We start from the raw sequence: 15,803 nt of genomic DNA on the forward strand, positions 1-15,803 counted from the left end.
CGCTGCTCCGGAGGCTGTACGTGCCCGAAGGGAGATTCCTTGGGCCGGCGCCGCGGTTCGCCTCCGTGGGGAACACGGCCGGCTTCCTGGGCGTCGCCGTCGTGCTGCCGCCGCCTGATCGCCCGGCCGCCAGCAGCAAAGAACAAGGAGGAGGCAAGGACAAGGAGATCTTGGTGCTCTACCGCTACACCGAGTTTGAGCCGGCGCCCGACGGCCTGGAGCTGGAGGTGTCCAAGAAAACGAAGCTGCACTATCTCAGCTTCGCCGTCCCGCCGGCCGGCGAAGCGGCGGGCTCGCTCCGGTGGGCCGGGTCGTCGCTGGCGCCGCTGATATACCCCGCCCACCACAGCAGCGAGCTCCAGGCCCTCTGGTCCAGGCTGGTCTTGAACGTGGGCATCCCGCCGGGACCACGCGTCTCAAGCTGATCGCCGACGTCGGCATCCTCCGGCTCGAGTACCACACGCGGGGCCGCATGGATCAAGTGAGCGCCGTGCTGCAGGGCATGATAGCGAAGCCATGGCCCGGGTACCATGTCGCCATGGACTTGCGCCTGCCGGAGCCCGTGCACGTGCAGTGCGCCGACGAAGCTGCTGAAGCCGCCGACGGCGAGGACGTGGACTGCGAGCGGACGGCGAAGCGGCGGAAGGTCGCCGCGGAGGAGGTCGCCGGGCAGGAGTGCCCCGTCTGCTTCGAGCTGCTGGAGAGCGACCTCGCCGTGTGGCCGGGGTGCTCCTTGCCCCACGTCTTCCATGGCGCGTGCCTGAAGCTCACCCTGACGGGGAGCGAGATGTGCCCTCTCTGCAGGCACAGGCTGTCTGTCAGCACCTGAACCAAGTGGTTACTGAAGAGGAGAAGAGAAGTTCAGTTATCCAACGGCTGACAACCAAAGATACCGATTGGAATGGATTCAACGGCTCGGATTGCAAGACGTGAATGCAGAGAATCAGAAAACCCTGTAGCTAATTCTGCAAAACATGACAGTGAACAGTCAAAAAACAGAGGTAGTCACACCAGTAATTCCTCCCCAAGCGAGCAATGGAAATGCAGGAATTGGAGCACCTACACACAGTCGACGCAAGTAAAAGAAAGTAGGTCTGGATGAACAAGCCCTAGTTCAGTAACCGAGCATCATGTACAACATGTTCAAAGGCGTCAATGTCACCCTAGTTTGCAACATATGTTACATATACAAAACCCTGGGTGTATTTGCAAGCCTGGGAATATACAAAAGAAGCAATGTAAATATTCACAACCCTGTTAATCTGTTACATCTGCCTTCGATCTGTATCTGCCAATTGGTCTCACCTCTAAGCTTCGGAAGTCGCTTGGAACTAGGCTGCAAACCTATTTCCTAGAGTGCTACAGGCTTATACAGTACAACATTGGAGATAAAAACTGGCCCCCAACGAACAGCAGCAAAACTGACCCTGATGCGCTCCTGAAGAAATATCACTCGATGTCCGTGACTTCAGCCTCAACATCTACAATCGTCCCAGAACCAGAAGGTGCTTTTCCTGCATACATCAGGGAACATTGTGATCATTAATTAACATGCACCAACTCCCAAGAAAAACCTCGATCTCAATCAAAAGGTGTGGTGAAGGAACAATTTGCTTGAAAAGACTCGGACGTCTAATTTCAATAACAGCTGAAAGCCAAATCATCTACATGACCTATGCTGAGTGCATCCCATCATATGCAGAATGATACAGCCCGACTTCATTCGCTGATGATGTATGATCTTTATCAGCCTTAGCAATCATTCTTTAACCCGTGACATGTTGTAAAAAGTATTTGACATGAATATCTGATCTTTCATTGTTCACCCAACCTCATCTAGAAATTATTGTGTATGATATAAGGGATCACCTCGTTTAGTTTAATTCATATGGATAAATATTAAATGGGCAAATGAAATACAGGCAGTAGAAAGACTGTAGCTTGCTAATACCATTTGATCCACGGTTGAATAACTCATTGAAGGCTTGTTGTGCATTTGTAGGGGTCCTTCCAGAGGAAAAGCTAGCAGCTTCTCTGACAAACTTATCGCCCTGAACTGCAGCATGTACAATGATGATTTAGCTCCAACAATAGTCTCATCTAGACAAGCACATGAGAAATGCTAAACAACGGAGAGAAAAAAAATAAAAAAGGAGTAAAGATAACTATGTTTCGTGGGACATTCAAGCCATGGATAAACTCCATGATTCTCCACTTCCATTTGGCTGATACCATCACCAATGCTCATGATTTTCTTTTCAGTCGCGAATGTGCCATACCCATGTAGAGCTTGAGAAGTTTTTGACCTTAAAATCAAGACAACTCTGTTCTGATACGGTGATACCAGATGTATCATCAGACATGCATGTTCTAAAACCACTCAACACAAGCTTAACTCTGTATCTATTCCCAGGCTCCCAGCACAGAACAATCGGGACCATGCAAATGCTTAAAGGGCAGAAAATGTAACATGGAATTAAGTGCACAGATGTTTTAAAGACTAAGCAAAATATAATTTGGTTGTATTCTAGCTGGACAGTGGGGCTCACGTATCTAACTGAAGGTCTGAAAATAACAGTGTCATTAAAGATTGCATAGCTATGGTCCACCGGCTAAATTTCCAGTAGCAGATTTTCTAGTATGACAAGACCAAGCAGCTAGGACGTAGTTCTTCTGAGACCTTTATCCTGTTAGCAAACTGGATATGGGAAACACAAGTTCTGCTTACCAGAAAAAGGTTGAGTGCAATAAGGACAGAATTGTGGACCATTCTTCACAGATGTCCTATTAGACAAGCAAACTAATCAAAGTTAACTTAAGTTACAAAATTATGCAAGCTTAACATAAATTTTCTTATGCTTACTTCAGTATCCGGAAGCTTTTTCCACAGTTGGGACACTGCAACAAAAGAAACATGTTTGACAATGTTAAACTTGTGCAAACAAACAACAGTCTTTGCCATTGTTATTTAGGAATAACAACAAATAACGGTACTAAAACTAACAGACATTTACCCTCATCATCTATATTTAAGAAACTAAAAGTACAGTAGTAGGAAATCCGTGGAAACCATACTTATTCGAAAGTACTCCCTCTGTTCCTAAATATAAGTCTTTGTAGAGATTCCAATGTGGACTACATACAGAGCAAAATCACTGGATCTACACTCTAAAATATGTCTATATACATCCGTATGCAGTCCTTATTGAAATCTCTAAAAAGACTTATATTTAGGAACGGAGGGAGTATAAACTGACCAAACACCAAATTTATGTGCAGACTTACATCGCTCTGAAGTATATTTCGTTGTGCAAAGAATATGAGCGCACCGAGACCCACAATAGGCAGAAGTACCGTGAGGAGCTGTTATCAAAGAGAGACGTACAAAGCTAAAGTTAAGTTACCAAAGACAAGATAAGATATCCCTTTATGCTAATATTCTAAATCCAAACTCTTAGTTGCATAAGCTTATCCATGCTGCTGCCTATTAGCACCGCAGAGCGAACTAAATCAAAGTTGATGGTTTCCAGTTTACAGGTTACTGTGGAATCAGAATGCTCAATTTGCTGCGGCAACATATAAGGTAGCATTCAGTTGACAGACTAGCAACCAATGGTAATACAGCTTATACCAAGTAACAGTACTAGGTGAAAAAAATGCAAACTGTCTGGAAAACTGGGGGAAGCTAGTTTTTGGCACAAATTACAAAATCATATTGAAATACAGGGAAGGTGGGTCGATTTCAGAGATTAAGCTGTCTATTCTACCAGAACCATATGTTTTCTGAACCTTATCCAGTTTCTCTATTCCGATATCAACCAAGCTAGTCATCGAGACAGCAAACTAGTCGTAAACTGGTAGTATCCATTTTACAAGTTAAAACATTTCAGGAGAAGGAGCCTCGTACCCAGAGGGAGACGATGGCGTCGAGCAGCCACCGGAACTGGCCGCTCACCACGAGGTAGGCCACGAGGGCGACGAAGGCGAGGTTCCCCACGACCCGGCCGCGGCCGGTCGACCCCTGCCGCCGCCCGCCGCCAAAGAAGGGGCCTTTCCCGGCCCCGGCCACGCCAAGGCGCCGCCCGCCCGCCATTCTCCGCGCCAAGGCCCCGCCCCTCTCCGAGAGCTCGCGCCGCAAGAACGGCTTCGCCGTGGAGAAGGCCCCATGTGGAAACCTCGGAGATATCTTCCTGGCCCTTGGGTGGAGGAGAGCGTGCGAGCAGCAGCAGAGCGGGGACGGAGTGAGGAGAGCGTGCCGGAGCGTGGCCATGGAGGGGAAAGGGGGGGATTGGAGAAGAGTCTCCAAGAAATCTTTGGGCTCTTCTTACCTTCCGTTCTTGTAATTTCGATTTTTGTTTTTGTTTTTTTGGTTGGGTTTGATCTTTCTTTCCACAATTTTTGTGGTGAAACTGAAGGGGATTTGTGTGAGTATAATCTTCCACGTACGGCGACCTGAAAGATAGGACTTGAACTGAACACATAGGCAGTGCTTTAACACAACACTGCCAGTGACCACCCAACAAGATTTAAATTAAAAGAAATGAAAACGCTGCAAAATAGAATTAAATTGCAATACATACAGATAGTCCATATTTGATGAAAATAAACTTATGCTAATTCTCAATCACATCATATGTTACAAATTATTGGTCAACCTCCTCGTTGATGAACATCAAACTCCTATACCTATACTGATTTTCACCGGTGGTGACGGCATTACACTGATTTAATGATGACTTAAGAGTTTTCGGATTCTGGACTGTTGTGTGCATATTGGGACGCAGAGACCGGGAATAAGTTCAGTTTCATTTTAGTTCACTTGAAAATAAATCGTTAGGCGGAGGCAATAGATTGAGGTAGACATATCAAGACGACAATACTGACAGAAGATCCATAAGCTATGTGACGCCGGACAAACTAAGAGATGGCATCCATGGTGGTGTGATGACAGTAACAACAGAAAAGGGGCAAAGTTGAATGTGTGATACATTAACTTTCCTAGGTAAATTTCTGTGTAATGGATGATACACACTTTAATTTAATGCCACACAACAATTATCAAAGGGGAAACGGTTTGAAAAAGATAATCTTCTCTCTTAAAGACACTAAAAGGAGAAACGATTCAAAAATTGCTAAACTCGCCACTCTAGTTACCCCTCTCTTTTCTCCAACCTCTTCCTATCCCATCTGAATGATCTTCTCTTGTCATTCAATAGAGGTATGCATGGTCTTCTCTTATTATCTCTTTTTAAAAATTTGGTGCTGCACCCTCAATCCCTCGATCAGCTACAATCATTGAGAGAGAAGGTAGGGCGTGGAGAGCGGCAGGGCTACTGAAGGGTGATCTCGAGCCCTTCCTTAGTGCGCTGTCTAGGTGGGCAGATGCGAGGAGTTAGTTAGGAAGATAGGTAGGGTGGAGGTGGATTTGTCATGTACATGTAATGTAACGAACTCTGTGGACGGGTGCCTTCCCCGATCCTTCTTTATACTATGATACGCACACTCGTGCGTATTTGAGAAAAAAATTGGTGTTGCCTTGACCCCTGTGAATGAAGCCACTCCTAGTGTATCGGCATCATCTGTACCTAAAATAATATGATAAGTAGGCACACATATGGGAAAATACACTAGGCGTGTTGGGCCCCTTGCTGGTGAGTATGGCCGCCTCAAAGGCGTTCGACGTGAGATCATGTCACTCGGATGTGAGCTAGCCAGTATGGAAGTTGCGGTCTGGAAGTATGCTATACTAGAAGATCCAGACATCTAGGTCAAGCAATGGATCTCCATGGTGAGAGAGTTGGCATACGATATAGAGGATTGCATAGATATTTTCATTTACCGAATCGGAAATGGTGGGCTTCACACCGGCTTCAAGGACTTCTTCCGCGTTACCACTCGCCAACTAAAGGCCCTTGGAGCACGATGTGGAATCGCCAACCAAATCAATGAACTCAAGACTCGGATCAGGCAAGTGAAAGAGCTCAAGAATAGTTACAATCTAGATGCTACTACTTGTAGCATGTCTAGCCATATAGTCGTCGATCCACGACTATGTGCTCTTTTTGTCGAGGAGACAAATCTTGTGGGCATTGATGGTCCAAGAGATGATCTTGCCAAGTGGATAGTGAACGAAACAGTCATATAGTACTAGTAGGATTTTGTCTATTGTTGGGTTTGGTGGATTAGGAAAGACAATATTAGCCAATGAGGTTTATCGCAAGGTTCAAGGGCGTTTTGATTGTCGGGCTTCTGTATCAATTTCATAGAAGCCAAACATAAGGAAAATTATCAATGATCTGGTCTACAGATTGCCTCACCCAGATGGGTTCACAAACGGTAGCGACATTTGGGATGAAATTACATCTATTGCAAAGCTGAGAGAGCTACTACAAGATAAGAGTTAATTCAACTCATTGTTTTCCTACAAAACATGACTCATGCATATTTCTTTAGCATTTCTTCATATATTATCTACAGTGTGGTCATGATACATATTTACAATAAACTAGATATGATAACATAACAAATATTCGTGGTACACTAAACTAACTTAAGAGTTTATGAAGCATTTACAACGTTGGAGGTTCATATATAACTTCCATTGGTTTCTTCCATATCTCTTATGCAATCAATAAATCCATTTGTGATTATTTCAACAGACAACGTTGGAGCTGCATGGCCCATTCACTATATCTTCTATTCTAGTTTCATAGATACTCAAAGATGTATTGTGACATAGTGTTGCCAAATTATAAACAGTGAAAATAGATTTTTCTTTTGGTTAGGTAACTAGAGTTGAGTCTCCTTTAGGTACAAAATTCAATGAAGTGGACATACTACACAAGTAGAATAAACTCCATACGTAAACTTAAGTAATGAGCATGATACACATAAACAATAAGCATAATAAACTTGATTTAATTGCTAGTTGAGTACATGAAGCACACACAATGTTCCTGCAAAAAATGGTCTATTTATGGCATGCATGATCTGCACCTTTTAGTTCAATTTCTTATCATAATTGGGTGGTGTATGATATTTATTACTATATGTTAGGTATCTTATCATAATTGATGATATATGGTGTACACAAGCATGGAGCAATATCAGGTGTGCTTTCCTAGAGAATAACCGTTCTAGCAGAACTATAGCTACTACACTCATTAGATATGTAGCAAGGTCGTGTTGTCCAAGGTATTATGACCATGTGTATGGCATGGAAGCCCTAAGTGATATGCACTCCAAAACATTGTTCGACAAAAGCATTTTTGGCTCTGAGAACTGCTGCCCAAACATGTTTGAAGGAGGTTTCAGATAAAATCCTCAAAAAATGTGGAGGTCTACCATTGCAATTATTACTATCTCTAGTTTACTAGCAAACAAACCAGTTGTCAAGGTAGAGTGGGAGAAGGTTAATAGGTCAATTGGCTCTACTTTGGAAAATAACAAGATCCAAGAGGAATGAATAACATACCATGGCTTAGTTATAATGATCTTTCATCTAATCTCAAGACATGTTTGTTGTATTTAAGTGTCTTCCCCGAGGATTATGTGATTGATAGGGACACACTAGTGAGGCGATGGATAGCAGAAGGCTTTATCTCTGAAGAGCATGGGCAATGTCGGCAAGAGGTCGCTGAGAACTACTTCTACAAGCTTATTAATAAAAGCTTGGTTCAACCAGTGTACATTGATTATGATGGCAAAGCTAGTACCCGCCGAGTCCATGACATGATGCTTGATATTATCATTTCAAAATCGTCTCAAGATAATTTCATTATTGTTGTCGATGGAGAAGGAGGACAAACGTGCTTGCCAAACCATCATGGTTTTATTCGACTACTATCCATCCAATACATTGACCGGAAGCTTGCAAATGTGTTGGCATGTTTAGATTTAAGCCATGTTCGATCACTAACTGCAACGTCATCAAATTGCATCAAACACTTGCCTTGCCTTGTTAAATTTGAAGCTTTGCGTGTACTAGATTTTAAGGATTGTGAGGGTTTTGACGATTATGATATGCGCAATATGGACAAATTGTTCAACCTAAAATACCTCAGCTATAGGTGCACGGTCATATCAAAGCTACCATCAGGGATTGTAATGTTAGGTGGGCTAGAGACCCTAGATCTTAGGGATACATGTGTGCAAGAGTTGCCATGTGGAATAGTGCAGCTCATTAAACTACAACACCTACTTGTTGCAGTGGGAACTAAGTTACCAAATGGAATTGGAGTAATGAGGAACTTGCGAGTCATTTCAGGCTTCAATATTACCCGTAGCCCAGTAGCTGTAGTGGAGGATCTCGGGAACCTAACAAGTTTGTCTGAACTTGACATATATTTAGATCGTGGAGGACCCGAGGAGTACAAAAGGCATGAACAAATGTTACTTTGCTCACTATGCAAGCTTAGCAACTATAAACTCATGTCTTTACGAATAACTATGTATGGTGGTTCCCTTGAGTTCTTGGATTCTTGGTCTCCATTGCCATTTTCCCTTCAACTATTTTATATGTCTGGCGATTGCTATTTCGTGAATGTTCCAAAGTGGATTGCACCAACACTCAACAACCTTACTTACCTGGACATTAATTTAACTAAATTAACGGAGAAGGGTCTACTCGTTGTTGGGGAGATCCCATCCTTACTTTGCCTAGAACTGTGGTTAAAGATAGGACCAAAAGATAGGCTAATTATAGTCCAAGACATTGGATTCCCAAGTCTGAAGGAGTTCAACATCAGTGGTGAAGCCGAGGCATACTTAACGTTCATGAAAGGCGCTATGCCCAAGCTTAAGAAGCTTGGTATTCCATGCCTTGTGTCAGTGGCAACTACCTATGGCTTCTACATAGGCATTGAGCATCTCACTTGTCTGAAACAAGTAATCGCGGTGCTTGGCACAGATGGTTGTGCACCTTCGGAGAGCAAGGCTGCAGCTGCTGCGAGGTCAACCTCAACCATCCTACAATTACTATTTTTGGGGAACCAAGAGACTCAAAGTGACCAGGAAAAATGCAAGGATGAAGGCAACACTGATGGAACCAGGAGGTGAGTAATACTAATACATAATTTGATCTTGCATCATGCATCGTTTTAAAACATGGCTTTATTTTCTCCAACAATATGATTTCCTTTTAAGTTACCAAAAGCTTTTGAAAGCATCTCAAATACATATGTTGTACTTCTTATATTCTACTAGGTCAAGGTGATGTGGAGCTTATTAGCTTAGCTTGCTTGGGATTAATGTCACCTACATCCATATTAGAAGATGAAAACTACAAGCACAAAAAGGGCGAGCCCCAAAAGAGTGCTTCAGTTTCTACTTGCTACATACATGGTGTTTTTGGTCATTCCCATTGGTTACTTTTCATGACTGAGACTCAAGCTCTGTTTTCATTCAGGATCGTCATATTTCTATTTTTTCAGAAGAAGAAAAAGGTTTCTTTCTGTTGAGCACTGGTATTGCTTGTGTTTCGATTATGTAATTTTTGGTAATTAAGAACTAAGATTTGCAGCCTTGGGGATTAAAGAGAAAGGAACTTTTGCAGTGGAGTAGCAATGACAGATCCAAGACTCCCAGTGAGCTCTAAAATGCATCAGCTTTCTTTTTGGAATCACAAGTTCTAATCCATACCAGTACCATTAAAGTAGCACCACAAGTTCACACAAGATATTATTTACAAGAGCTGCCAGTCGAACACTATTTTCATGGCACAGGTTCCTGTGACCTAAATTACAACCATTTATCCACCAGAATGAAAAATACAAGGAGATCATGGTGTTTAAGAAGCCCAATGCTTATTTGCTCATGTACTTCTTGAACCAAACCCCTATGTTGAGGAAGCTCTCAAAGTCGGACTGTGGTCTGAAAAGAAAGAAAAATTGATTTAGTGAAATGTTTGGACACATGCATAGTAATCGTAGCAAGTAAATTTAAGTTTGGACAAACTTGTCAAGTCCATGAATATCTTCTGGGAAGACAATAATTTTGGTGTCGACTCCCCTCTCCTTCAAAGCCCTTGCATACTGAAAATGTTGCAACAACCGTTGTTTAAGTATAAATTGAATTGAGCTGTGCAGCATGAACAGCTCAACGATGATGGTCGTGGGGTTTCTTTCATGAAAATGATCTGAGCTGTCCAAACACACACAAAAGTAGTGGAACTAATTCTATTATACAAGGGCTTGAAAGCAGCCTCATGTACCCTGTTTTTTTTATGAAAGCGCAAAGCTTGCCGAATCTATTAAACAGAATAGGATCTACATAATCATGTGTACTTTGAAAAGTACACAGTTGCACATGGATGTACCTGTAGGCCATTAGAAACAGGAACACGGAGATCTTTTGCTCCGAGAAGAAAGAGTGTTGGTGTCTTAACCTGCAGATGTGATAATATATATTGTCAAGCAATTGGTTTCTGATAAAAGTGTCCTGGCAGTCTCTTCCTTTGCACACATAAACCTGAACCTTTTCCTCAAGCAAAGATTTCAGAAATGATTTTCATACGAATGTGAAACCGACTAATTATTTACCTTGGAAATGTGTGATATCGGTGATTTCTGGTAAAACTTTGTAAGACTGTCTGCTAAAGGAGACTCTGTAAAGCAGTTTTTCCCTTCTTTTCCATAAACCTCCAGAAAGCACCAATCAGGGATATCAGTGGTACCGACCATCAATTGTAAGTTACACACTGGATTTCTGGCAGCTGCAGCAACAAATGTTTCTGGAGCCTGCATTCCAAGAAATGTACCCAAGTCAACAATATTCTAGATCATAAAAGATAATGACTAACATCATGTGATATATGAACTCTATGTGCCTTGAGCTTTTTAAGTTCTGGACCGAGTTCCCAAAGGCAGTACGCCAATACTAGTTTCCTGTAGGTTTTGGCAGTGAAATGATCTACGCTAACATCCAAACTCAAATTGTAGGGATTGGCCAGGCGTCAGAGCCTGTGGGTTATCCTGCCTCAGCACCTTAGCCATGTGTGTTGAGCATGTTGTAATAGCGTAGCCCGGGCCTTGTAACTAAAACTCTTTTTTATCGACGCATCAAGACACAAAGCTATTGTATTTTCTCGAGTCTCAACTTGTAGATTTCAACAAGAAAATGTCAATACGTTAAAAGGAGAACAAGGGCATTTCTGTATGGACTATTCTTTAGTACTTGAAGCAAAAATAGGCTAGAATTGGTTAAATCACCACAACTCAAGTGTAAGAGGAAAGAAAGGCTGTAGCTTCAGTTTGCTGAATATTGATATTCATCAGAATTCAATTTGCTAATGAAATCTGATTATCCAACTGACAGACGTTGAATTGCATGGTAAATTCCGTTGAGAATATAAACTGTGAGCAAACAAAGTAAGCACAAAAAGACCGATAAAAGAAGCAAGCGCCTAGAGAAATAATTAAGAAGAAAGAAGGCAGTCAGAAAAACCTGGCCGATCAAATGTGTTGTCAAGAAACCTCCATGTGAACCTCCAACTACAGCTACTCTAGATGCATCTATTAGTCCTCTCTTTTTGACAAAGTCCAAAGCTGTCAATACATCATTCACATCCTGTTCATGAGCATTTAACCAATTGCACATAAGATCACAGATCGGTCGTGATAATTTTGACATCTAAGGAAAATTATCTTAAACATGGAAGTAAATTAGTAGCACCTGAGAACCAATATTTCCAGGAAGAGATTGCAATGCTTCTTCTCCAAACCCCAACGAGCCCCTAAGCAACAGAGTAGTGTGTGCAGATATTCCGTGTTAGTGTGATGCAAAACTAGTTAACATTCAAAATACAGAACCATGGAACTCAAAAGGAGTTAGCAGCATGCGTGCATATGTTCGTAGTTGGATTAACTAGAAGCGTGCCTTATAAGCATGGCACTGCCATCACTTTGGATTAAGAGATGGAATAACAAATCTCTAGTCCCCTAAGCATCACCATACATTCCTCCTTCGGCCGTTGATCTCCTTTCCCTAGAGCTGTTCTAGCCCAAAGCATCACCATATGATCTCCCGCTTGACGGATACCCCATGATGAAACATGGTTCATGACAAATCATTTACAAGACATACTCGTAATTTCAAGGCTCACCTGTAATTTACAACAAGCAGGTTATATCCCTGTGCATATAGAAAGGCCAAGGATCTCGAATAGCTTGATGGGTAGACTGAGTGAGGGCCACCATGAAGAACAACAATTGTTGGACTACTTGCTGAATCCTTGCCAGACACAAAAATAGCCTCAAAGGGGAGATTAGCGCCTGAATAGAGAAAATATAACATTATCAAGTGAGAGAAGGCAAGCAGAGAGAACTCAGTGTTGACAACAAATTACTACGAATGGAAGAAATGGTGGTCAAAATGAATAAAAACAATTGAAATTTGTTAACATGGCAGTGAGGTGGAATGCATGTCTGCCGAAATCACTTGTGAAACCACTTGAGGGTGAAAAGTGGACTGTTTCAATAGTTCAAGGTTGCATTTTCAGAGTTCAGGGTTGAAAGTGGAGTTTTTCTGACTGAAACAATTAGAGCTTACTAGTCCAACATATACAGTTAAGTGTTTGATCGAATTGTAAAGTGAAATGCTGGGTGAATAAGAATGGCATTCATGCATACTAGTCCAGTGAAGGTTTTGAAGGAGAAAATATCAAGGCATTTTAAAAGTAGTGGTAGCAATCTCGATAAAGATTTCTTAGAAATTGCCTATTATGAGCCCAGCAGATAACCAAAATAGAAGTTGGACTATCATGAACTTTACAATCTTCTCTTCGATCAAGCATTCCAGTGAATCATTTATTTAATACAACATAGTTATGTCATGGCACACACACAAATCACGATATATATATATAGCATTCTACTCATTGCAGTAAAAAGAGAATCACTGCAGAAAGAAATAAACAGAAGAGTATTAACTTCATACGAAGTTACAAAAAGGTAATAAAATTATAGCAGTTTTCTGTAAAATTGGTGAGCAGTAAAAGGCATATGTGGTGTTGAAGTTGTTGCATACCATCTGGAAGTTTATCAGAAGGATTGCTGACTGGGATTTTGATTACACTGAACTTATGATCGGCTAACAATGAGCTGACCTGTGAAATATACATCATAGAAATGTGTAGTTTGCGCCATCAAATCTTCTGTGAGAATTCAGGAGTAGTGGCAAAGGATGGACTGAAAATATTGTGTTTAAGTTAAACCTTATCAGATGGCTTCGGAAATGGAGATGGAATTTCCTGCCAGTCCCACTGGCAAGGCTTGTCTGTGTGAGAATCTTCAAATCCATAGTACATTTGAGGCAGCGTTACAAGGCTGCTGGAAACTGGAAGGAAGAAGGCACATAAATATGGAAATTTAGCTGATGGAAATATGAAGTCTGCTTTAAAACCGTAGGAATTTAGGGTTACCTGCAAGAATGTTATTATTGTCAAGTGCGAGAACGTTCCAGGAATAATCAGAATCCTGCGGACTAACTCTTGAGACTTCGCCGCTGTGGAGGGACACAGTGAATTCACGGACAAATAAACGAGTTAGCCAATGAGTTTAACAATAGAACAGGTAGATGTGTGTAGTTACCTCGCAACGTTGATAGAAAGTATTACTTCCTTGCTTCCCCAAGCAGAAGATAAAATCATAGTCCGTCCATCAGAAAGCCATGGAAACCGAAGTAAGCCAGAGCAGTACATCCCAGGGAAACACCCATCTTGAGGGCTCATTACAGTGGGTACCTAAATAATAACTAATGTATTAAGCATTTGATATTGGACATCCAGCACTTCTTATCCAAAGGTATATACTTAAGGAAATGGAACGGCATCATTATACCACATCAGAAACACTGAGGCTCCCCTCTAGTTTGCCGTCGGTAGGCCAGTCAATTTTATGCATTGAATTTGTGGCATTGTGTGCTCCACTATCCACAGCACTCTTTGCTGAGATGAACACAAGATACTTCCCATCCGGGCTGTGCAATAAAAGCTCTCATTATTAAGCATTACAATGTATTGATAGCGTAAATGCATCAGAAACTTGACATAACCATTCTTGCATAATAATAAATAATAATAATCAACAAAAACTGTTTGCGGTGCACAAAGATTCATACTACTGAGGCCAGGTTCTACAGCAACAAGAAGGAAATGTTGATGATGTTGATTTGGCACGGCCATATTATGTATTTTCAAATTAAAATTACACCAAACAGGGATTTATTGTTGTTTGAATAGTGACAGGCAAGTCCCATTACAACTCATTAAAAGACAATCACATACACTCACTAATGTGCATGGTCCATCTATTGGTGTGGCTTGCATTGGGAAAAGGAGTGACATAGTGTTATCAGTGTAATTTCTAACCATATGTCATGCACATGTTGGGTGGCAGCATGGCAGTAGACGTGCGTCCGGTTATGGGCCATCAAAACCACATATACAGGAGGCCGGTAACCACAACCCGACAGGTTGCTGGAGTTTTCTTATCGATTTTATTATTAGGGATATGATCTTTTTCAGTCCTGATTCTATCTTAATTAGTTGGAACTTGAAATCGATGATTGCTGGGGGAATCAGTCCCTAAAACGGAGCCCCAAATCAGTGTTAGCTGTGCTCTTGCTACTAACACTAAGCTTGAACAAGAGAACCCAGAAGAAGATGGATAAAATCCTGAGGGGCTTCCTTTGGGCGGGCATAGCGCCCGCGAAGAGAAGCCACTACCACGTCAATTGGGTCAGGGTATGCAGGCCCCTCCGCTTGGGGGTTTGGTTGTTCCGGTCCTTGCCAGGGTGGCGATGAGCCTCAGGATCCGATGGTTTTGGACGATGCACACCGACCCCTCCATCCTCTGGACCTGCAATTTTCCTGGGATGAGCACGATTTGTCTGCCGCATCCACCAAGATGGCAGTTGGCGACGGAGCATCTGCCTTATTCTGGGAGGATCAATGGATTGACGGTCATGCCATTTCTGGGTTTGTGCCTGAGCTACTGCTTCTGGTCTCAGGGTGCACTAGGAAGCGGCGGAGGTTAGACGCCCTGACAGATCCCCATTGGATCTCGGACATTAGGGAGGCCTCAAGTCTGCCGGTCTTGTGACAGTACATCCATGTCTGCCGGATGGTGCACAGGCCTGCAGCTTCCCACCTCGCCGGATGTCCTCCAGTGGCGCCAGACCCTGGATGGACACTTCCAAGAGCTACTACGACGCTCTCTTCTAGAGAGCAGTCAGCTCGAGCGCTTGGAAGCAAAACTGGAAGTCGTGGGCTCCCCCAGGGATTAAGTTTTTTGTGTGGCTTAATTTTCACAAGACCGTTGTTGGACTGCCGACCGACCAGCGCATCGAGGCCTGCAGCATACACCTTGTAGAGTATTATGTGACCAGTCGGAAGAGACGATGGCAGTGGCACATCTCCTCACAGGCTGCTCCCTTCCACACACGGTGTGGCATGAGTCCTGGACACGATCGATGGCTTGTTCAGCCGTCACGTGGGATGACTTCGTGGACTGGTAGCAGGAAACTTGCCTCTCCATCCAGACCTTTGCCGGAAGGGCGCGTCCTCTGGATCATGCTAGTGGCATGATGCATATGGAAGCATCGCAACACGATCATCTTCGGCGACGCCCGTCTCAGCCAAGTTAGCCTCGTCGAGGCGATCGGGGCGAAAGCCAGGGATTGGGTGATGGCAGGCGCGAGGGGTCTTTGCGGCGTTGCTACCGGCAGAGGCGGCGACTACTTTTTAGTGCGTTGTGTTGTATCACTGGGTGTGCCCCTCACTGGGTGTGCCCCTCTACGGGCTAGTT

General features: G+C 43.0%; 2 protein-coding genes across 4 annotated transcripts in view; both read right to left on the minus strand.

Moving 5' to 3' along the window:
* Positions 1-1,095: 1,095 nt before the first annotated feature.
* On the minus strand, positions 1,096-4,440 carry LOC123061547 (uncharacterized). Its single transcript, XM_044484699.1, has 6 exons — positions 3,908-4,440; positions 3,286-3,363; positions 2,864-2,898; positions 2,729-2,784; positions 1,952-2,056; positions 1,096-1,514 (listed from the first exon to the last, which is right to left on the minus strand). The coding sequence occupies exons 1-6, from the start codon at positions 4,268-4,270 to the stop codon at positions 1,450-1,452; spliced, it is 702 nt and encodes a 233-aa protein (XP_044340634.1). The 5' UTR covers positions 4,271-4,440; the 3' UTR covers positions 1,096-1,449.
* A 5,145-nt stretch (positions 4,441-9,585) lies between these two features.
* LOC123061550 (acylamino-acid-releasing enzyme 1) overlaps positions 9,586-15,803 on the minus strand; it is a 9,049-nt gene continuing 2,831 nt past the window's right edge. For all 3 annotated transcript variants that reach the window (XM_044484708.1, XM_044484723.1, XM_044484716.1), the window contains exons 7-18: positions 13,836-13,974; positions 13,587-13,738; positions 13,418-13,500; positions 13,211-13,332; positions 13,024-13,102; positions 12,101-12,269; positions 11,671-11,731; positions 11,443-11,565; positions 10,539-10,736; positions 10,316-10,384; positions 9,955-10,031; positions 9,586-9,870 (exon numbers count right to left, since the gene is read on the minus strand). In XM_044484708.1, the coding sequence (XP_044340643.1) occupies positions 9,804-9,870; positions 9,955-10,031; positions 10,316-10,384; positions 10,539-10,736; positions 11,443-11,565; positions 11,671-11,731; positions 12,101-12,269; positions 13,024-13,102; positions 13,211-13,332; positions 13,418-13,500; positions 13,587-13,738; positions 13,836-13,974 (1,339 nt within the window). In that variant the 3' untranslated portion in view covers positions 9,586-9,803. The remainder of the gene's footprint in view (positions 9,871-9,954; positions 10,032-10,315; positions 10,385-10,538; positions 10,737-11,442; positions 11,566-11,670; positions 11,732-12,100; positions 12,270-13,023; positions 13,103-13,210; positions 13,333-13,417; positions 13,501-13,586; positions 13,739-13,835; positions 13,975-15,803) is intronic.

Source organism: Triticum aestivum, chromosome 1A, assembly GCF_018294505.1.
Source record: "Triticum aestivum cultivar Chinese Spring chromosome 1A, IWGSC CS RefSeq v2.1, whole genome shotgun sequence".
NCBI lineage: Eukaryota > Viridiplantae > Streptophyta > Magnoliopsida > Poales > Poaceae > Triticum > Triticum aestivum.